The sequence below is a fragment of the Acinonyx jubatus genome, chromosome D3 (assembly GCF_027475565.1).
Source record: "Acinonyx jubatus isolate Ajub_Pintada_27869175 chromosome D3, VMU_Ajub_asm_v1.0, whole genome shotgun sequence".
NCBI classification, from domain to species: Eukaryota; Metazoa; Chordata; class Mammalia; order Carnivora; family Felidae; genus Acinonyx; species Acinonyx jubatus.
Genome location: NC_069392.1, coordinates 22,904,314 through 22,926,594, shown reverse-complemented (window position 1 = coordinate 22,926,594; position 22,281 = coordinate 22,904,314). Strand labels below are relative to the sequence as shown.

Below are 22,281 nucleotides of genomic sequence, written 5' to 3'. Positions count from 1 at the left end.
TGCTTCTGTTCTAACCCTTCCAACCTGCCTCCCGCCCCACACACAGTGGAGCCAAAGCAATCTCTCTCAAGTGCAAATCTGTTTCATCTCTGCTTAGAACCTTCTAAGAGCTCCACCGCTAGGACTGAGAGAAACCCTCACAGCCTGGCGCTGCTGACCTTGCCGGTTTCTTCCCTCCCGAATCTCTAGTGTAGCCAGGAGTCTTGGGGGAGCACCGCCCTTAGGTAGCATGGGGCATCTTCAGGTGGCACAATGGCGGGGAGGCACCACGTTTAGTGGGCTGGGGTCAGGGATGCTAGACATGCTGCTGGGAGGACAACAGTCCCCTCGACGAGCAATTGTCCTCCATCCCTCGAGTATGTTTTGCACGGTTTCAACATACCCCCAGATTGCTGGGATCCTAACTGTGGTGAAAATCAAAGAAAGCCTGTTCCTCGTGTTGTTTTACTGAACCTTTAGTGGGAGTCAGTCACCACTTCAGAAGCTGAGGGCACCACTGGCCACAAGGCTTACAACACCCGAACTACAAACACCTGACAACTTCATCAGATCTTCCGGGGCAGGTGGGCCCAAACCTTTATGACACTGAAATATATAATTTGATACTCCTCCCTGGATGTCTCCTTTATGAAGTGACAGCATCTTACTAAGTCTGAAATGATACACATAAGTAGGTTGCACAGTCCACGCATCTCCTTTAAACACAGGAAATAAAGGATACACCGGGCACTGTCTATCGTTGATAAGGGGTGTTGGGTGGGGCAGCACTGAGAACTGCTGCTCCGACGAGCCAGGACTTCCGCCAGCTCTCTCTCCCTCACCTCCAGGCCCCTCCACAGGCCGTTACCTCCACTCAGAGCCGTCTCTCCACTCGTGTGTCCGGCCAATTCAGACTTGATCTACAGGCCAGAGCTCCAGTGACCCCACTCTGGGAGGTCTTCCCAGGCCCCCAGGCCCCACCTAGCATCTCTTCCCTCTGCTCCCACAGCCCCTAGCTGCCCTCAGCATCGTGTTGGCAAACTGTTGCTCCTTGGGCCCATCCTTGTTGGCCTGAGCCGATTCCATGAACGGGCCATCTAAGGAACCCACACATCAGCCAGTGTCTTAATTTTCTGCTCCTGCCATGGAAGGAGGCACAGTACTTACCGCTTTGGGGGCCACGTACGATCCTGACAGCGTGCCCACACCACTGGTCAGGTCAAAGAGGTCACTCAGGCCACTGCCCATGGATGCTCCTAGGTTGGCTGGGACTGTTGCTGCTGGGGGTGCCACAAAGTTGGGGCCCCCAATCTGGAAAGAAAGGGAAAGGGGTCAGAGGTGGGCATCAGAGGTGGGGGACATTAGGGGCCCAGGCATGAGTGGAGCCACCTGGCACTTTAGAAAATGGGACGGGGCAGAGGGGGCTGTAGGGCTGTTGTCACAGCAATTCTTTCAGAGACAAGACAGGGTGAGGTGGGTGGAGAAGAGAGGCTGTGCCCTCCCATGACCTGCAAGCCTCCAACCTTAGGGGTGACCTCTGGGAAAGGGCTGGGACGCTTGTAAACTAACATGCAGCCCACAGATAAAAGGAGCGCCGAGACCACTGCTGTGAGGCTGTGCTCAGCAGACAGGAGCACACTCTCTAGGACGTCACAGAGGGCCCGTGGGAACTGAGAGCGTGGGTGATCCTTGGGATGACAAGGCAAGTTTGTCTTAGGGTAGTGAGGATGGGACACTGGATACAAGGCCGTGGCTCAGCAGGAGGAGGGACGGCTTTGACATCAACCACCCCTTGGGACGCTGGGCCAACACTCAGGAAGAGCAGGGACAAAGGCTTGGGGGCACAAGGGTTGAACCGTACCCCTTCAGGCTCATCCCCCATCTCCAAGCGGAAGCAGGCAGGGTGAAGAGAACAGGCAGCCACATGCAGAGAGAAAAGCCAGCAGAGAAGACAGAGACAGACAAGAGAGAGAGGGAAAGAGGGAAAAGATTAGTCACCGCTGCTTCACTGAGATGAGTCTGTGGCAAGACAGTAAGACATATGTGCCAGGCGTAAGAGGGGGGCCCAGACCATCTCTGTGAAGGGCACTACTGCCTGGGCTTCACCCCCAACTCAGTTCCTGTGCCATGACCTTTCCTCCCCTTTCCCGTGCGATGCCTTGGGGACCTGAGCCACACATGGCCAAATGACAGGGATTCTGCCACCCCTTCTACCTGGTTCTACCAGCTGCCCGGAGAAGTCCCAGGGAGATACCTAGTCCAGTCTTACCACCCCCTTTCTACAGGGGAGGAAGGTTGTCTCTGATTGCTCCTGGGCCTCCCAGGCCTGCTTGGCTGCTACCCTGAAGTAGAGCAGGGTGTGGGGCTAAATGGACACTGGTCTGGCTCCTCTCCAGCTTTACCGGCCCCAGGTCTCTTGGGGCTCAGTAGCTCAGCAAGGGGCTAAGGCCCGTGTAAGCCCCATACTGTGCACTCTTGGAGGGAAGATCAGCTGAACTCTTTAAGCCTCGGTTTTCCTCCCCTGTAAGTAGGGAGCTACACCATCGCCTCTGCAGACAGGGGTGCCCCTGGTTCGTGAATAGCACAGACAGGGCCTTCAACGACTGCTCATCTGAAGATCATTATCAGTGTCATCCAGAAGGGGCCCCAGGACATACCAGGCTGTCAAGGCCTCCACCAAGAAGATCCACAGCTCCCATCTGCACCGAGGAGGTGGCCAGGGGTGGACCGCTCACTGGGGGGCCAAGGTCCAGGTTGAGGAGGTCGCCCAGCAGGTCTCCCTGGGTGGGGATGACATCCGGCTGCTCACCAGAGGGTGCTCCGGCAGGGGCCGTCTCGGGGCTCTCTGTGCTCTCGCTCCTGTGAGGACACAGGAGAGAGAGGTTCAGTGGGGTGGGCGTTGGGCTGTCTCAGGGAAGTCAGAGTCCCAGGCTCCGGGATCCTCCCCTAGGACGGGCTCCCGTCTCCTCACAGTCCCAGAAGTGCTGTCTACGTGCCTCCTCCTCTTCCCCCTTCCCACGCCCGATCCAGCTTTTTGGCTCTCCAAGAGATCCAGCTTCCTGGGGGTGAGCGAAGGGAGGGGCCCTCTGTACTTCCACCACTCAGCGCACTTTAAAGACTGGATGCTGGCCCTGGAAGCCTGGGCACCCAGGCCAAACCAACCACCAGGGGGTGGCAGAGGAGGGTGAGAAGAACAGGGCTCTGGAATTAGAATTGGGTCTGAGCCTAGCTGTGCTGGCTGTGGGATGCTGCACAGGCCCTCAAGCTCTCCGTGCCTATTGTCCTCGTCTGTTAAATGGGGTAACGTCTTAGAGCTACTATAACGGTCAAATGAGGTAACTTAGTCCACACCTGGTATGCACTTTTTTTCATTAAAAAGTCACTAGGATTAGAATTTTCCTCAGACTCAGGTCTTGCCAGGGGGTTACTACATCAAGCCCGAGTGCTTGTGCTAATGGCTCAGAAAACCAGGTAAGGAGGCTCAGCCTGGAGCCTGGCCCACGTCACTCACGAGGCGGTGCGAGGTGGCAGGCTCTTGTGCACAACGCCCCGGCCCCCCTCCACAAAGGCGCTGGGAGGCTTGTGGTAGACGGAGGCCAGTGTGCCAATGTAGCAGATGAGCTCATCCAGCAGTGTGGGCTCAATGAGGTCCGTCTCTTCGGAGATGAGTGGCTTCTCAGCCAAAACCACTTCCTTGGCAGCCACCGGGTCCGTGGAAAGCAGACGCCAGTAGATGTAGCCACGGTCCCGCAAGTCCGGGTTATCAGAGTCCTGGGATGGGGGTGAGGGGGGTGATGAGAAACCTACTAAACTCAGAGCAGAGCTACCAGCTGAGGGAAAGGGGGGAAACCCTCCCCAAAGCCCATGATCCAGACATGGTCACAGTGCTGGCTGCCGACAGTGATCCTGAGCAGTCCCATGAACCTGTCCCTAAACATGGACTGGTCCCTTTGGTGTCTTACTCTAGCCCAGGATTAAATACGCCATTCCCACTCCTGTCCCCACTCTCCACCCTCCCCTTCAAAATCTTCCCTCCCCATCCTCCTACAAACCATCTGGCTCTCCTGGACCTCCCTCTCCTCTTTAGTTTACAGTCTGGCTCAACTTTACTACCTGACCCCACTCCATCTTGATTTCTTTATGACTGAGCTCCCTGCATAGGGATCCTGGATTACTCTGGGGCCAAACCCCCCAGTGGTACCAGTCTTAGGAGCAGGACCTTGGCTCGAAGGTCTGGCTCCTGGGACCGGAGCACCCCCTGCAGAGTGAGACCTGCACTGGGCGCAGCAGGGAGGCTGAGGCACGGACCTGAGTGGCCAAGCTGAGGACCTGCTGCACCAGCTCCTGGGTCTCTGTTGGCTTCTTCAGAAAGAGTTTCACAATGGCTGTCAGTAGCTGCAGCTGAACCTGCAGGAAGACAGAGAGGTAACAAGGAGGAAGTAGCAAGGGCTTCATGTCGGGGACAGAAGGAAACCAAATCAGGCCCTCAAAGAGAGAAAAGGGTATTTTTCAAAGGTCCTGAAAGCCAAGAGCAGCTACTCCAAGTTTGGAGGTGGCCACAGAAAACGGACTAAGGCCAGGGGGCTGCTGGTAGCGCCAAGTAGCCTAAACCTTGGCGTTACCACCCAGGCAGGAGAGGGCCACTACTATTTGGACATTCCACCCCAGGGTCCCAGCAGCCTGTCAGGGCTCTCCGCCTCCGGTGCCTTAAAAGAGCTCGCAGCTTAAAAGGGCACCTTAAAAGGGCACCGTGTGTAGCTGGTGTACTTCTTAAAGGGGCCACCTGTCAATAAGCAGAGACGGTGCCAGGGAGGCCTGGGGACAGGGCCAGCAGGGCCCACAGAGCCAGCCCGTCACTGAGGAGCTGGGCTTCCACCAGAAGGTGGGAACCACTCTTGCCCAGCCCTCTCTTGGCACCCCTTTCTTACTGAGCTGCTGCCTTCACCTGATCATGCCCCCCGCTGCCCTTACCCTGGCCACTATCTTCTTACCCCTCGGAGCTCATGCTGACCCCAGCACCCCCAGGCTTCTGCAGCTGCCTGCACCCCCTCATGGGCATTGCCCCACAGTATTAGAAATGCTGTCCAGCCACCAGGCTGTCTGTGCTGTGGAGACAGCCCTTTGAGGGCAGAGATCATGTCTGTCACATGGTATTCCTGGTCACTATTCTATCTAGTGCCCAGTGCACAGGAAGCATTTGAGAAAAACCTGCTAACTCAAAAAACATCTCTGAAAGAACAATTCTCTGCACATAGTCCTTCCTTAGCCACATTTCCTTTTTGCCAGTCACGAGACAAGAGGACAGCCTGAGGTTCCCAAGCCAGGGCGGTGCCAGGGGCAGACCTGTGGCAAGAGGGCGGCAACAGGGCTGACAGCACCTCCCGGGTCAGGCCGGCAGGAGGGCACTCATAGAAATCCTGGTACACAGGGCAGGCTGACAGCAGGAGGCAGGATAGAGGGGATATAGTCCATTTCTGGAATCAAGCAATCCAGAGTTCTTGCGATTTGGTTACACATGGGCCAACAGCAGAGGGGCAGTGGGCTGGCTGTTGCCCAGGTAGGAGGCAGCCCAAGGAACTGGCTTCCAGGACTTGGCTACAGTCCCTGGCCAGGTAGTCCAGGGAAAACCATTTATCCTCAGTTGGTGGGGAGAGGGGTGTTTTGCTTCAAGGGGTTCTATGAGCTCTGAAAATGGCAATTTATGACAGTGGACTTTGAAGTTAGAGTTACATCACACCTCATTTGAACGTGACTCTGGACAAGTAATGTAACTTCTGAGTCTGCTTCCTTATTAATAATGTGGATTTAAATACCTCACAGGGTTAATGGAAGAGTCAATGAGACAAGAAATGTAAAGAACCAGGGTGCCTGGGCGGCTCAGTCGCTTAAGCATCCGACTCTTGATTTCAGCTCAGGTCATGATCCCACAGTACATGAGACCGGCCCTCGTATCGGGCTCAGTGCTGACAGCGCAGAGCCTGTTTGGGATTCTCTCTCTCCCCCTCTCTCTGCCTCTCCTCCCCAGCTCATACTGTCTCTCTCTCTCTCTCAAAATAAACAAACAAACATGAAAGAAAGAAAGAAAGAAAGAAAGAAAGAAAGAAAGAAAGAAAGAAAGAAAGAAAGAAAAAGGAAGGAAGGAAGGAAGGAAGGAAGGAAGGAAGGAAGGAAGGAATGTAAAGAACCTATCATGGATTCTCTCAATATACAATAGCTCTCACTGTGGTCATCAGTATCACTACAGCCAGCACGCAGGGATTTTTTTCTTTTAATTTTTAATGTTTATTTATTTTTGGGACAGAGAGAGAGAGAGAGAGAGAGAGAGAGAGAGAGGGAGGGAGGGAGAGAAAGACAGAGTATAAGTGGGAGAGGGGCAGAGAGAGGGAGACACAGAATCTGAAACGGGGTCCAGGCTCCGAGCTGTCAGCACAGAGCCTGATGGGGATTCAAACTCATGAACCACGAGATCATGACCCGAGCCGAAGGTGGATGCTTAACCGACTGAGCCACCCAGATGCCCCAGCACACAGGGATTCTTTACCAAGTTCTCAACCCAGGTCAGCTGGCTGCCTGGAATCATTCATCACCCAATCACTCATTGGGTTGGCTACGCTGCCTGGGAACTCTGACCACTAGCCCAACTCCTCCCACCCCTCACCAACACACAACACCCTCGTGTTAGCATGCATGTTCACGGCAACCCTCCTGCAATGATGCCCCCGCCCCTGCCATCCAGACAGGGGCGAGGCACAGGCTGGACTGACATACCACCTCAGCCAAGTCTTTCTGAGCTCCAGGTCCATGGGTGGAGAGGCCTAGGAGCCCAGGAGAAGGGAGCTCAAAGAGATAATCTAAAGTAAGTTTCCAAGCTGCAAAGCACTGAACAAGTATTCTTACAAAAGCTTTGAATGGTGCTGTGAACCCAGAAGGCAAAGGGAGCTGGCCACTTAATTAAAACCACCATCACCATCACCCAGCTACTGTTTGCCGAGCACTGGAGAGGCCAGTTTACACATGTCATCCAATAAGCTTTGCAGCAACCCCGTGCTGGAGACAAAGAAACAGGCTTGGCAAGTTTAACTTGCTCCAGGTCACCCAACGGGGGAGGAGCCTGGATTTCCTCAAGCCAGGCTCCTGCTCAGCTTTCCCTTGTCCGACTTCTCTCATCCTGGGCTCTTCAGCAGGCTTTGCCAAGGGGGAAGCGGCTACAAAAGATTTACTCTACTATATGGGCAGAAACACCCCCCAGAGGGCATTCTCTGCAGTAATCCCAGGCAGGACTCAGGGGCACAAGCAATCCCAAACGACGCTCTGCTTCTCTTAGAGACAAGCGAATGAGGGGGTGGGTGTGAAAGTGAAAGCAAGCCCGGGGCAGGCTGGCAGCCGACTTGGCAGGTGGCAGTGGGAGTGGGTGATGGTAGGAGTTAGTACTATTATTTCATGATGGACATCTGTTGTTTTTGCCCACCCAGCATCTAGTCTGTCTTCTGGCACCAAAAATGCTTGCTTTCCTTCAGAAAATCACTCTCTTCTCTTGCCCTGTCCGATCCACAGAGACTAGGACAAGTGTCTGACAGACATAGTCACTTGGATTCATGGCGACTGGCTTAGGAGAATGCAAACGGGCCTGGACTGTTGCTGGAACTACCGAGGGGAAGGGAGTTAGGGGAGTTGCTAAGCTGTAAGGACACAGCCTGGAACAACTGACCTCACGCAGGTTCCACCTGTGGGAACCTTCCTAAGGGAGAAGCCACCCCAAGGAGACAGAGACAGTCCTGATGCCACCATCTGGGCACCCTCACCCAAGCATGCTGGAAGAGAGCACACTCCCAGAACTTATCAGCTACAGGAACCAGTAGGTGCCCTCTTTGTTGCCTGGACCAATTTTCAACCAATTCTGACCAACACCAATACTACCATTCGTGAGTGCTTATCATGGGCTGGGCACATGTTAGGGACATTACACAAAGCATCCCATTTAACTTTCAGAGCAACAGGATGAAGAAAAGTCTTACAACACTCATCTTACAAATGAGGAAACTGAGGCTCAGAGAAGCAGAAAATTAGTGGAAAGCCACCAAGCCAGGAAAGGGCAGAAGAGGGGTTTGGACTCTGGGGTCTCCTATCCCAAGGCTCATGCTCTGACCCAAAAGGTTACACTCCCTAGCTGGAGAGCAAAGATTTCTGTGCTTACAAACACGTTTTAGAAGCCCCCTTGCGTGAGCAGACAGTGCCTGGTTCACAGAAAATGGAATACAATATGAAAAGATGCTCAACCTCACTCAGAACAGAAATGCAAACAAAACCAACCAAGGTACACTTTGTTGTTTATCAGATTGGCAAAAATTGTTTGAGGATGTACCAGGTTGGCAAGGAGGTAAGGTGAATGCCACCTCTGAGATCGGAATGTAAACCCTCTACACTGAGGGAAATGTGGAACAACTACTCCCATCATCAATGCACGGGCCCATTTACTAGAAAGAATTTATCTAAGGGGGTGCCTGGGTGGCTCAGTCAGTTAAGCATCCAATCTCACAGCTCGTGGGTTCGAGGCCCGCGTTGGACCCTGTGCTGACAGCTCAGAGCCTGGATCATGCTTCGGATTCTATGTCTCCCTCTCTCTCTGCCCTTCTGCTGCTCACACACACTCTCTCTCTCAAAAATAAGCAAACATTAAAAAAAAGAAAAAAAAAAAGAATTTATCTAAGGATTATCCCCCAGCTAGACTTGCAGATGTGCCCTACCCAGGTTATTCACAGCAGTATTGATTATAAGAGTAGAAGACTGACACCTTCGTATCTATCAGGGGAGGCTGGTTAAATAAACATGGCACTATGCAGCTGCAGAGTCCCATAAATTAGTAACAGCAGGGCCTTCAGATGTATTTTTAAGGGAAAAAGTCAAGGTGTTATACAATTTGACAGGGTATAGTGTGCTATCAGTAGCATTTATTTATTTACTTTGATTATTTTTAATGTTTTATTTTTTTGAGAGACAGAGAGAGAGAGACAGAGAGCATGAGTGGGGGAGGGGCAGAGAGAGAGGGAGACACAGAATCCAAAGCAGGCTCCAGGCCCTGAGCTGTCAGCATAGAGCCTGACCTAGGGCTCAAACTCACAAACAGTGAGATCATGACCTGAGCTGAAGTCGGATGCTTAACCAACTGAGCCACATAGGTGTCCCTTATTTATTTATTTTTTTCAACGTTTATTTATTTTTGGGACAGAGAGAGACAGAGCATGAACGGGGGAGGGGCAGAGAGAGAGGGAGACACAGAATCGGAAACAGGCTCCAGGCTCTGAGCCATCAGCCCAGAGCCCGACGCGGGGCTCGAACTCACGGACCGCGAGATCGTGACCTGGCTGAAGTCGGACGCTTAACCGACTGCGCCACCCAGGCGCCCCACCTTATTTATTTATTTTTAAAGATTATATATTTATTTTGAGAAAGAGAGAGAGAGGGAAAGAGCACGTGGGAGGAGCAGAGAGAGAAAGAGAGAGAATCCCAAGCAGGGCCTGATGTGGGGCTCGAACCCACAAACTGTGAGATCATGACCTGAGCCAAAACCAAGTCAGATACTTAACTGACTGAGCCACCCAGGCGTCCCCAGTAGTGTTTATTTTTAAGTAATTTCTACACCCAACACTGGGCTCGAACTCACAACTCCAAGATCAAGAGTCGCATGTTCTACCAATAGAGCTGGTCAGGCACCCCATGATAGTGTCTAAAAATAAATGAGAGGCAACATATACATGGTTGAGCCTTAGTATTTATACACAGAGTCCATATTTCGAATTTGCCTATTTTCTAAAATGTACTTGTAACCCCAAAATCAATGTCTGGGGGCTTTCGCGATCTTGCACAGCAAAGTGCAGGGCAGTGAAAAGTTCAAGTTGCCTGAGGTGTTACATACTCGCAGCTGAGGTCCAAGAAGGTGATGCTCTGCCTTGTTGTTTCAGCTCTCCTACCATAAATAAGTGGCCTTTTCACAATCTATTTAGTACCATATCTTTCACATTTTGTTTTTTTGTTGGTACTTTCACTGTTTCAAAATGGTCTCCAAGGGGCTCCTGGGTGGCTCAGTTGGTTGAGCATCCGACTTTGGCTCAGGTCACAATCTCGCGGTCCGTCAGTTCAAGCCCCGCATTGGGCTCTGGGCTGATGGCTCAGAGCCTGGAGCCTGCTTCCGATTCTGTGTCTCCCTCTCTCTCTGCCCCTCCCCCGTTCATGCTCTGTCTCTCTCTGTCTCAAAAATAAATAAATGTTAAAAAAAAAATTAAAAAACAAAAAAACAAAAAAACCCAAAATGGTTCCCAAGTGTAATGCTGAAGCGCTGCTGTCTAGTGTTCATAGTGTTCATATGAGTGTTCACAGCCTCATAAGGAGGCTGTGATGTACCTTATGGAGAAAATATATATGTTACTTAAGCTTCATGCAGGTGTGAGTTATAGTACTGGTGGTCATAAGTTCAATGTGAATGAATCAATAATACATATTAAAATGTCCCTAAACAGAAACACAAAAAACAAGATTACTGTATTGACTGACGAAACTATTTTAATTAGAGGCTTGTAGGAACTCAGCTCTATACTTCTCTTAGAAACAATGGGTTCAGCACTCGTTAATTCAGTGTTTGCAGTGACTTTATAGAATGTAAGTACCATGAACAGTAAGAACCAACTACATCTGTATATGTTTACTTGTATGTAGAGGTGTGTATTCCTATACTATCTCTGGAAGTATCCTCAAGAAACCAATAAATGACACCAATGACTTCTGTGAGGAGAACTGGGTCGTTGGGGTGCCTGGGTGGCTCAGTTAAGTGTCTGACTTTGGCTCAGGTCGTGATCTTGGTCTGTGGGTTCCAGCCCCACGTCAGGCTGTGTGCCAACAGCTCAGAGCCTGGAGCCTGCTTTGGATTCTGTGTCTCTGTCTCTCTCTGCCTCTCCCCAGCTTGTGCTCTCTCACTCTCTCCATAATAAATAAATAAACTTTAAAAAAAAATGATTAAAAAAAAGAACTGGGTTGTCAGGAAAGTGGTAGGAAGACTTAATCACTATATATGTTCTTATTTTCTCAATTTTGAATCAAGTCAAAGTATTACCTATCCAAAGATAAATATGAAATTAAACCCAGAAACTTCTGCCTGCATTCAGTGCACACCATCACAGACCGTCCTCACAATATCCCCTTAGGCAGTGCAGTGTGAGAGGAAAAGGGGCCACACCTGTCAGCGCTACAGCACTTACGTGACCACCCTGTCAATGCTGTATTATGAAGGGCAGGGCCCTGAGGCCTCCTGGCTGAGGGGACGGTTTCGGGGCAGGATGGACTGTAGTGGTGCCAAGCCACCAGTCATGACCCACATCCTGCCCCAAGTCACCCCACTGGACAGCTCACCTGGGTGCTCTCATCATGGAAGCCCTCAAGGAAGCTCTCTAGCAGTTCATCGGCATTGTCAATTCGCTCAGCGTACTCGCCTACAATCCAAATCATGGCAGCCCGGGCCTCAGGCTCATCCAGAGAGTCCAGGTTCTCACATAGCGTGGCGATCACACTCTCGTACCTAAAAGATGGGCACACAGACGGCATATGAACAATGAAAGAGCCCGGGCAACCCAGGGGAGGCCCAGCAGGGGCCAAGAGAGACAGGAAGCTGCGCCGCAAGACTCTGAGAGAGTGGTGAGTAATGGGATTTGAGTTTATCTGTTACATTCTAGTGCTTATTTTGGTGTGGGGAGCAGAGGAGAAGTAGCTCAGAAGTAAGAAAAAAACAATGGGTTTCTTTTGAGAATGCCATTTATGGCAGAGCAATAAGGAAGAAGGGAGAGGCTCCTTCTTGCTTTTCCTACCCACCACCCCTGTCCCCAGCAGGAGCCACATCACTCTCACACTGGGAGGGGTGGGCACATACTTGTTGGGGTATTTGCGGAAGATGTCTTTGATGACCACGATGGCTTCCTGGACAACGTAGTTGACCTTGGTCTGGATGAGATCCAGCAGGGTGCTTACACAGCGCTCTGCAGATTGCTGTGGGAAGAGGAATGTGGGCAAGTCCCTTGCACCCACTTCCAACAGAACCTCTGATGACCATGCCTTGGCCAAGGGCTCAGTCATGCCTTCCCCCTTCCTTGCCACAGTGGGAAAACAGGAGAACACGCTCCCCAGATAACAAGGGGGAGAATGAGTACAAAATGACAGCCCGAGGATGGCAGGGACACAGAGAGATACAATTAGACTGAGAAGGTCAGTGAGCTCCTGAGTGGGGAGGATATTTGCAGTGCCTCCAGGCGAAGCCTTGAGGGCAGAGTGACTATGCTCTAGCCTGATACCACCTCTCTTCTACTTGTTTCCTAAAATGGGTTCCTATGATCAAAGCCAGAAAGTCTCTACTTGAACCCTACCCCCACCCCTTATGCCAACATACTGTACTAGTGCCCTTGTGGGAGAGACTCTCAGATTCTCCCCATAAGCACCAACAGGAAAATGCCTCAAGGGGCTGTCCCAGGATCTCCCAATTCCCAGTGGACTAATTTAAGGAGAGTCACCTCATTGGTCAAGGAACAATGCCATAGGCAGAGAATGGGAGGGATGAAACACCAGGACACAGGGGTCTGGACAGCCCTTGGGAGCTTGGAGAAAAGGATGTCTGCACAGTCAAATCATGATTATTGCTAAAACGTACAGCAGGCAGAGCCCCTGCCCCAAAACTCCATGGAGTGAAAGCTAAGTCTACTGGGGCCACCACTGGCTGGGGCTGTCCCACCACCTTAGCTAATGCTGCAGAACCCATGGTTACAGATGGGTTTGTTTCATCTGCAACAACCTGAAGGCCTAAAGGCGATTACAGAGAGAGGAGCCTAATCAAATCTGCACAATGTGTGCCTTGGGGCCTCCAGTGACTCTCAGGCCTTCCTGGACCATGAGCAGCTGACAGATTCTGCTACAATCAGACTGGTTTCCTGGTTTCAGCTTCCTTCTCCTCCCTCTCCCCGACCAGAGGACAGAGTCCCAGAGTCTCACCTCCACCTTGATCGCACAGCGGCCGATGGCTCGCACAGCCTTCCGTACAAAGTCCACATCCACCTCTGTTGCATATTCTTTCAGCTCTGCCAGAACCTGTGGCCGAAACAGAGAAGGTGGGGTTGGGAGGGGGGATCTGACAGGGCAACCAACACCCCTGGACAAAGTGTATGTAGACCTCCAGAAGGATGAGATTCTGCGTCCTGCTTGAGGTGGAAGGGTCAAGGGAAGGAGAGAGCTGTCAGGTGGCCCAAGAGGAAAGCAGGGAAGAACTAATTGGCAGGACTGGACAACCCTTGTTTAGGCTGATCTAGCTAACATGGCCACCGAACTACCACTTTTCTATGGATAGGTAAGTAATAGGGAGAACAAATGCCTTAATCATAAAAATGTCAGTTAAGAGTTGCTGAGTGCTTGCCTCTGGAGCCCTGCGCTAAGCACTCTTCATGAGATGAACTGTTAATGGTGAGACAAGGCAGCCTGCCTCGAGACCACAGCTTGGTGGTGGGGCTGCTGTCCAATACCAAAGCTCACGTCCCTGGCTGCAGCCCTCTGCTGACCTGGGCGATGTTGGCCTGGGAGGCCAGACGGATCATGATGTCCAGCTTCTCCAGCTTCACGTAGATGGGGTCATTGTACTTCACAAAGAAGACCTTCATTTCGTGCTTCAGGATCTCAGGCCTGGTGGCAAGACAGGATTGCCCGAAGAGCAGAAAGCAGGGCGTAAGCCCTATGAGAAAACCCCTTCCATGTTTACTGGGGCATTTCTGGGGTGTGAGGCAGACCCTGATATCTGAACTGTTGTGGCTGCAGGTTCCTGGGCAAGGATCCATTGACTGATCCTGAGCAAGGTTCTGACTGGCCATTGTATGACCAACCATATCCCAGGAAGGGAAGAGGGAATATGAGCAAGAGACAGTTCATATTTGAGAGGTAGCAGGCACCAGGAGACGGGCGTGGCAATCAGACCTTGTGCCAATCCCAGCTTGTGACCTCAGGCCTCTGTTTTCTCACTCATGAAATCAAAATGACACCATACAGGAAGCGTTACCATTGCAGGCCTCAGTCTCTAGTCCTAGAAAGGCCTGGCATCTGGGAGCTCATTTTTCGGGAGTGTTCTCACTGTTCCTTAAATGATAAAGGTGGCTAACTGTGCCTAGACTGTTTGTATAAATAATACGATTTATGCTGAATATCTGCCTTCCCTCTGGGAATCTGAAATTTTGCTAGGTGCGTATGTGAACAGCCCCAGTAAAAACCTAGGGCGCTGAGTCTCCAATAGGCATCCCTGGGCAGAAAAAATTACACACATGTTGCTGCATTTTTTGTTGCTGGGGGAAGAGTGTGCTGTGTGTGATGCCCTCCCTATACATGGATTCCTCCAGACTCGACCTGTGTATCCTTCCTATGTCCACACTAAATCTGAGCCATGAAAACAACTATATGTTGACTCCCGTGAGTCCTTCTAGTGAATCTCTGAACATGAGGTCGGTCCTGGGGACCCCGAAAGACACCTACAGGGTGAGAGGTAGATGGGAAGCATCCAGCATGATCGACACCTGCCTCCAAGAAGGCACTTGCTATGCAGGAGCTGTCACCAGTGTCACTGCCCCTCCCTCAACTGGTACCATGCACCTCGTTTTTCTTAGATGAGGAAACCTGAAAGGTGGAGGGGCTTGCACCAGGTCACATACCTAGTGCTAGTAAGGGCAGAAGTGAGAGTCACTACCCCCCACTCCTATGCCCTTTCCAGAACAGAAGGAAGGAAGAAAAAAGCAGGAGAGAAGACACAGCAGACAGGAAGGAGGGACCCTACCCAGGTAGTACTCAGTGCTGCTGTACAACTGCGGGGAGGTGCTGGCAAAGTAAGGAGGCTTTGTCATGCCTAGCGGGGGAGACAGGATCCTAAGCTGGGGTACAGGAAGACATGATTTCTGCAATCAGGACTTGGCAAAAGCCGCCCAACCATGTTGGGACTGGGCCAGGTGGTGCCTGGGCAACACAGTCAACTTCTTAAGAGATTTGCCACGTTAAATATAGCACAGGGAGCCCTTCACGCTGATTGGGGTGTACAGGTCGCTACACCTCACTAAATCCCACACCGCAACTACAAATGAATCCCCAGTCTTAGGGCTCTGTGTAGGCACTCAAAAAGTGTTCCCAAATTTACCTCCCAAACCTTCACAACTGTCACGATTCCACTGCTATCTCTAGGCCCCCAAGAGTGTCCTAAGAACCAGAATGATGCTTCAAGGACAGGCAGATGTGCTATCTTCCAAGAAAGAATGCCTACAAGAGGCCCTTGTTCTCCACATAGCCCTGCTTCCAGCAAGGGGGCTGCCGGAATGCACAGACGCTCATGAATTAGTTGCTGAGAGAGCCATTTGACTAAAAAGGCTGGGAGAACTCCAGAGACCAGCCTCACTCTGTTCTCTGGATTGTTCCAGAGAACCCCTCCTGTTCTGAGCCCCTGAGACCACACTAGTTGTTTTTCAGCTCCACCCACCCTGGGTATCAGGCACTTCCCTTTAGAAGCAGTGGCTTACAGCTGTGATCGTTCTATGGGGTGAACAGAATGGTCTTCTGAGTGACTTTCGCACCCTCCTGCTCAGCCCCCAATCCGATGCAAAGTCCATAGCACTTCACCACTTTGGAGTCCTCCAACCTCTGAGAATTTGACTAAAACTATAGACTCTGTCCCCAGGGAAAATACACACACACACACACACACACACACACACACACACACACACACACACAGAATCTTACACCCTGTTTCAGTCCTGTGGACTATGGAGCTATCCCTTGTGTATGGTTAAGAAGCTCCATGCTGCTCTTTACCTCACCTGCTACCTGATTAGGTGAAGCCAGGGTTTCTCACCCTCAGCACTACTGACATTTTGGGATGGAGAGTTCTCTGGGGGTGGAGGCTGTCCTGTGCACTCTACGACACTGAGCAGCATCCTTGGCCTCCATCCACTAGGTGTCAGTAGTACCTCCCAAAGTGTGACAACCAAAAATGTCTCCAGACATTTCTAAATATCCCTTGGGGAACAAAGCTGCCTGTGGCTAAGACTCTGGGTTAAGCTATTAAGACTTCCTGCACGGTGACAGGGCAGCTTCCCTTTGGTCCCGATCCCGTCAAGAGATGCCCCCCGACCCTGAGTGCACGCTGCACGTTTGCGGCAGCCCAGGTACCTTTTCTGTACGATGAGGTTGATGTTGCGCAGGGCCACGTACTGCAGCTCAGGCTCGGCCGACAGCAGCGTGACCAGGGGTGGGGCCAGCTTCTTGAGCAGTGTGCCATAGTAGTCCAGGTCCTTGGACAACATCTCCATGAACTTCATCAGCACCTTCACAGCAGACAGCACCACAGCAGAGTTGGCGTGGGAGAGCCTGGGGGTGACCCGCTCACAGATGCTGGGGTCCATTCCAAGGAGGGGGACAAACAGGAGAGACAGACAAGGAAGACACCCTGTTTTTAGTTATTGAGGGAGTATGTTTTCTGTAGGAAGATCGAGATCCTGCTTCTGGTGCTTGCTAACTGACCCCAACAGGTTAAAACCACTCAGAGTCTGTTTCCTCATCTAGAAAACGGAGGTGAGGATGCCAACTTCACAGGGTTGCTGAGGGCTTACATGAGATAAACCACATAAAGCACCAAGCATGGTGCATGGTAGTTAATAAATACTGGGTAACTGTCAAGTCCCTCCCTTCCCTCGCTACAAGGGCATTCAAAAGGGGCAAGGTATCATGTTGGGTAGGACCAAAAGTGAGGGGTGACCCAGGCGAGTGACCTGCATGACTTCTTCCACCTTCTAAGCTGGTGTTTCCTTACCTGTAAAATGTGGACAATGATGGGGCAGCTTCCATAGAGGTGCGATCATCTAATGCATAGGAAGCGCTCAGCAGAGCCCCAGCCACCCAGAAAGAATCCAGTGAATGAAGACTCTGGTACTATCCACCTCCTTTACTCAGCCCAAGGTGACCGGGGTCTCTGTCAGCAACCAGATCAGGCACTGGCTTCTGTTCTGTCTGTACCATGCTGAGCAGGGAGCTGACTGCCTGGCTCTGGCCTCCCTTGAGATGTGTCTGAGGATGGTCTGTGGGGCAAAGCCCTGGCAAAGGGCCCAGTAGAGGTCTGAGGCCCAGCTCATGGTTGGAGCCCTGCAAGGACCAGGTCCCGCTGGGCTGGCAAGCAAGGGGCAGCCTGCTCACCTCTGGGCCTCTCGGTCATCTTTGGGCGTATAGTTGGCCAGGCAGTCCAGGATGAAGATCTGGCCCCACTCGGTGCACTCATTCAGGGCTGTCAGTAGCTTATTAATGGACTGCGGGTTCAGGTCAAGCAGGTTGCTGCTGGGGTGAGACTCGGCAATCTCTGACAGGGCAGCCACTGCGTTTGCCACCACCTGGTTGAGAGGGTGGAAGGGGCAGAGGCTGGGGGCGCTGCTCGGGCCACAGGGCATTGGGGCTAATCATGCTGGCTGGTCAGAGGTTGAATATCCTGAAAGGAACAGGACCCGATGGGCAGGGTCTGCAGCACTGAGACCCCCTCCAAGCACTCACCCTACAGACTCCCCTGTAAACCAGAACAAACATAAGTGCTCCCAACCAGTGAAAAAAAAAAAAAAAAAGAGGCAAAACAAAAGAAACAAAGGAAAGATAGGGCTCCAAATGCCCGGCAACAGAAAACATTCCTAGCCACCTAACACACGGCCCCTGTCCACCACCTATAGCAAATCAATTCAGGGGCTGTTGAGGGTGCTTCTCGGAGCTAGAAGATTCCACAGAGCCCCTTAGGTCTGCTGGTAACAGATGGGGGCTGGAGTCCAGGGAGGTTGCCAGGTGAATCACTGGACTCTCAACCCATTTCCACCAGAGTAGCTGTTTTTATGTGTGTTCTGCAGGGTTTTGAACTCTTCCCTGTACAAACGGTGCTCTACTGGCCAATCCTGTACTGGCCACTCAGCACCCATGTGTGATCAGTGTTTCTGTAGGACAGAGCGGGATGGCTGAGCTGAGGGGTTTATGCATTTCACTTTTTTTTAAGTTTTGTTTATTTAAGTAATCTCTACACCCAACATGGAGCTCAAACTCACAACTCTGAGATCAAGAGTCGCATGCTCCCTGGGGCACCTGGGTGGCTCAGTTGGTTAAGCGTCTGACTTCATCTCAGGTCATGATCTCGTGGTCTGTGAGATCAAGCCCTGAGTTGGGCTCTGTGCTGCCAGCTCAGAGCCTGGAGCCTGCTTCAGATTCTGTGTCTCCCTCTTTCTGCCCCTCCCCTGCTCACACTCTGTCTCTGTCTCTCTCTCAAAAACAAATAAACATTAGGGGCGCCTGGGTGGCTCAGTCGGTTAAGCATCCAACTTTAGCTCAGGTCATGATCTTGCGGTCTGTGAGTTTGAGACCTGTGTTAGGCTCTGTGCTGACAGCTCAGAGCCTGGAGTCTGCTTCAAATTGTGTCTCCTTCTCTCTCTGCCCCTCACCCACTCACACTCTCTCTCTGTCTCAAAAATAAACAAACATTAAAAAAAAAAAAAAAAAAGTCATACGCTCCTCCCACTGAGCCAGCCAGGCACCTCTGTGCATTTCACTTTAAACAGTGACTGCCAAACTGCCTTCCAAACTGCTGCCATCCTATGTGTGAGGAGGAGCTCCCTCCCAGCCATACCCTGGTGCCCTGTCCTCCAGGCTATGCTACTTTAAGAGTGACCCTTTGCAACCCTGCAAAGATGTGGGGAAAAGGAAAAGTACTTCACATTCAGAGCTCACCGATGGTGTCGGTAAGACAGTGACAGTGACAGTGACTGGAAGGGGAAGGAGGGCACTAGTCTTGGTTGCATGCCCATTGTGTGTTGGGCTGTGCCAGGCACATTACCTTCACAGGTTAAGCCTCACAGCACTCCTGCCGGCCACGGAGAATTAGATCCATCTTACTGACGAAAAAAAGAGGGCTCTGGAAGGTTAGGCGGCCCGCCCAAGGTCACAATAGCTCATGTTAGAAAGGCCACAGAGAAGGCAACTCAGGTCTAGCTCACTCCAAAGATGGTTCCCAAACCACTGCAGGGAGGAGAACAATTAGCCTACCCAGCAAGGCTCTGACTTCCAGGACCCAGGGAGCACTTGGTGGAGGGTCAAGCCAAGGTGCTCCCAAGCAACCCAGTAGGTAATGGAACTGGCATGGTGGATGGCAACGGCTTACCATGGGGTTAGAGTCAGAGATGAGGTCTTTAAGGGTGTCCAGGAAGCCCTGGTCCTCTACCAGCTGGGCATTGATGTCGTGGAGCTTGGCTACACACACAGCCGCCGTTTTGCGCACGTATGGGTCCTCATCCTTCAGGCACTTCCGGAGTGGCTCACACAGGTACTCTGTGATCTTGTCAACGCGGATACAACCCATGGTCCGCACGGCCAGGGCTCGGATTAAGGGATTGGGATCCTCACAGTCCTGAGGAGAATCAGCCATTGGCCAGGGGAGCAGGGGCAGACTGAGCATATCAGGTGCTGCTGTGGGATCTCCCACCAACTGTGGCCAACAGCACCAGAAGTAAGTGCCATGTGGGGACATCTAGCATTTGCCAGATACTGTGCTGGGGCTCTGTGCAATGTTGTCTCTGATTCTCACAGCAGACACACAATACTGTTCCCATTTTACAGGTGGAGCAGCTGAGGCTCCCAGGAAGACTGGGAGCTCGCCCAGTCACAGAGCCGAGCCATGATTCAAACCCACATTCAAACTCAAGCTGAGCACCATACCCCACAGAACCCCTCACGTGTCTGAATCTGAGCACTGACAGGGCGAGGGGAGCTAGGAAGGTCCTAAAGATACACAGCACTGACACTTCAAGTTCTCGTTTGCTCCTTAATCTGGAGGATGGAAAACACAGAAAAGGGCAAAGTCTAGAAGGGGAACACAGCTCTCAGAAGCTTGCTGAATCCTGCCCTGGCAAAGGATGTAGGGCAATTGTGCATCTCAGGGAGACATGGAGGTCAACAGGCTTTAGGTCACCTCACACGGAATGAGTTAGCAGGGTCTGTAGCAACTGATTTTCTGAGAGAGTGGGAGCCCCCTGCTGGAGGACTAGGCAGCCTTCAGGCTAGGAGTTGGAGGGACTAGAAAAGAGCCTGAGTGTTTTTGCTCAGGGCGGTAGTGTCCTATCCCAAGAGACAAAAGGGAGATGGACCACTGAGCACCCAGGCCCTCTGCTCTTCCTCCCACCAAGCTCCCACTCACCTTCACAAAGGTGTTGACAGCCATGATAGCCATGTCGGGCTGACTCTTGGCATAGTTCATCAAATACAGGTACACCAGCTTCTTCAGCTCTAGGTTGTCTGTCTGCATGCAGTTCACCACATCGGGGAAGAGGGCACTGGAAAGTCAAAATGGTGTGAGTGTGGGGTAAGGCTGGAGAAAGGAAAAAGATTTTTCAAACAGCTAATGGGGAGTGTGTATGGGGAAGTGCAGGGCACAGAGACAGTGGATAGGAGGGAAGTAAAAAGATAACAGGACTTCCTAGAAAAAGGGAGGACATCAGCTCTGCTCTGTTACCACGAACACGTATTGGTAGAAACAGAACCCAAAACTTGATTTGAAAAGCAAAGTCCTCTGTTCTTTTCACAGGGTTCATTCACATACAAGCTCTGTAGCCCATCAGACTTGGCTCAACCCCAGCTCTGTCTAACGCTAGCTGTATGAAGTTGGGAAAATTCCTTCAGCCTCCCACCAACTCTGAGTTTCCTCACCTGCCCTGCAGGAAAGGTGAAACAAAACCCCATTACACAGGGCCCTTATGATAATGAAAGACAATATACTTTAGGTGTCTGGTCTTTGCCATCCAAGAGTACTGACTACTTGAAAACAACTGTTTTCCTTCCCTGATACTTAACATGGCCCCTTATATTAGAATGTTGGTTCTAGAAGCGGGGATGGACCATGCTGCTTTGACCACAAGGGCCAGCTCAGGTGCCCACTAAAAATCAGCCAGCATGAATGGGCTTTATATACATGGTCTCATTTAACAGCCCCGAGAAACCAGGCTCTTATCCTCATTTTACAGAAGACAATACTGAGGCTCACAAATGTCAGCTGGCCTGAGGAGCCAGGTCTGGATCTAAAGCTCATGCTCGTGACTGCCATTAATTTGAGGGGAGCCCCTCCCAACATGGTACCCCACAGTTCCAGAGCCACAGGCCCTTAGAGATGTAAAATATGCTTTTTAAAAATGTTTAATTTTTTTTTAATGTTTAGTTATTTTTGAGAGAGAGAGAGAGAGAGAGAGAGAGAGAGAGAGAGAATCCGAAGCAGGCTCCAGGCTCTGAGCTGTCAGCAGGGCTCGAACCCATGGACCATGAGATCATGACCTGAAGTTGGACGCTAACCAACTGAGCCACCCAGGCATCCCTAAAAAAAGTTTTTTTAACTTATTTATTTTGAGAGAGAGAGAGCAAGCAGGGGAGGGGCAGAGAGAGAGGGAGACAGAATCCCAACTAGGCTCTGTGCTGTCAGCAGATGCGGGGCTCCAACTCACAAACAGAACTGTGAGGTCATGACCTGAGCCGAAGTCAAGAGTTGGACATTTAACCGACTGAGCCACCCAGCACCCCAGAGATGTGAAATATGCTTAGTTAGAAGCCTATTTTCTGTCTCTGGAATCATAGCCTCCCCTCTCAAGTTTTCTCACTTAATGCACGAGAATGTGGTAACAGAGACTTAAGAGGTCAAAGTGAGCTTCCTGGGCCTCCATAGGAAATAGCCCAGTTGGTGCTGAAATTGAGGCATCACCTCGGAAGGCGAAGAACCAGGAAGCAAGAGGGGGGTGGAGGAGAGGGACAGTTGACAGGCATGTCACATGAGCACAAGTCTACTTGAGATGGAAGAACAAAGATGCTTCCTCTGTGAGGAGGTAACAGTGGTGTTCTAGTTAAAGGAGAGTGGCTTTGTCCTGAAAGGATCTGACTTGGAAGGAGGCCCAGTTTTCCAGCAGATGCCTGATCCCTTTGCCACTCTCTCTACAGCAAGTCTCCCTGCAGAACTGTTTCTTCTGCGGCCCTGTCAGAAGGTCCTTTGCTGAGGTGGCCATGGGATAGGGCAATCCGTGGAGAAGTCTGGAGCAGTGCAATCCTGACACGGGACCCGGATGTGCTGCTCCAGGCCTCTGAGGCGTGGAGCTGGGTACTATGAGGGCACAGAGGAGAGGGGATGGGTGGAATCACTCTGGATTTGGATTTCAGAAGGGCTGGGCATGAGTCCTAGTTCTGTCATTAACCACGTGACTG

The 22,281-nt window shown here is 51.5% G+C and overlaps 1 protein-coding gene and 1 long non-coding RNA gene across 7 annotated transcripts in view; both read right to left on the bottom strand.

Annotated features, from left to right (window-relative positions):
- AP1B1 (adaptor related protein complex 1 subunit beta 1) overlaps nt 1-22,281 on the bottom strand; it is an 85,556-nt gene that overhangs the window by 9,693 nt on the left and 53,582 nt on the right. For 4 of the 6 annotated variants that reach the window (XM_053206108.1, XM_015083642.3, XM_053206107.1 and 1 more), the window contains 13 exons: nt 20,240-20,375; nt 19,208-19,453; nt 17,221-17,411; nt 16,201-16,422; nt 13,563-13,683; nt 13,003-13,098; nt 11,894-12,009; nt 11,380-11,545; nt 4,288-4,386; nt 3,491-3,750; nt 2,637-2,838; nt 1,841-1,861; nt 1,147-1,290 (listed from right to left, as the gene is read on the bottom strand). In XM_053206108.1, coding sequence (XP_053062083.1) covers nt 1,147-1,290; nt 1,841-1,861; nt 2,637-2,838; nt 3,491-3,750; nt 4,288-4,386; nt 11,380-11,545; nt 11,894-12,009; nt 13,003-13,098; nt 13,563-13,683; nt 16,201-16,422; nt 17,221-17,411; nt 19,208-19,453; nt 20,240-20,375 — 2,020 coding nt within the window. The remainder of the gene's footprint in view (nt 1-1,146; nt 1,291-1,840; nt 1,862-2,636; nt 2,839-3,490; nt 3,751-4,287; nt 4,387-11,379; nt 11,546-11,893; nt 12,010-13,002; nt 13,099-13,562; nt 13,684-16,200; nt 16,423-17,220; nt 17,412-19,207; nt 19,454-20,239; nt 20,376-22,281) is intronic. The other 2 variants (XM_015083644.3, XM_053206106.1) reach the window with 1 other exon arrangement.
- On the bottom strand, nt 7,315-10,300 carry LOC128312409 (uncharacterized). Its single transcript, XR_008291718.1, has 2 exons — nt 9,386-10,300; nt 7,315-9,161 (listed from the first exon to the last, which is right to left on the bottom strand). It is a non-coding gene; the product is annotated as an uncharacterized LOC128312409 (long non-coding RNA).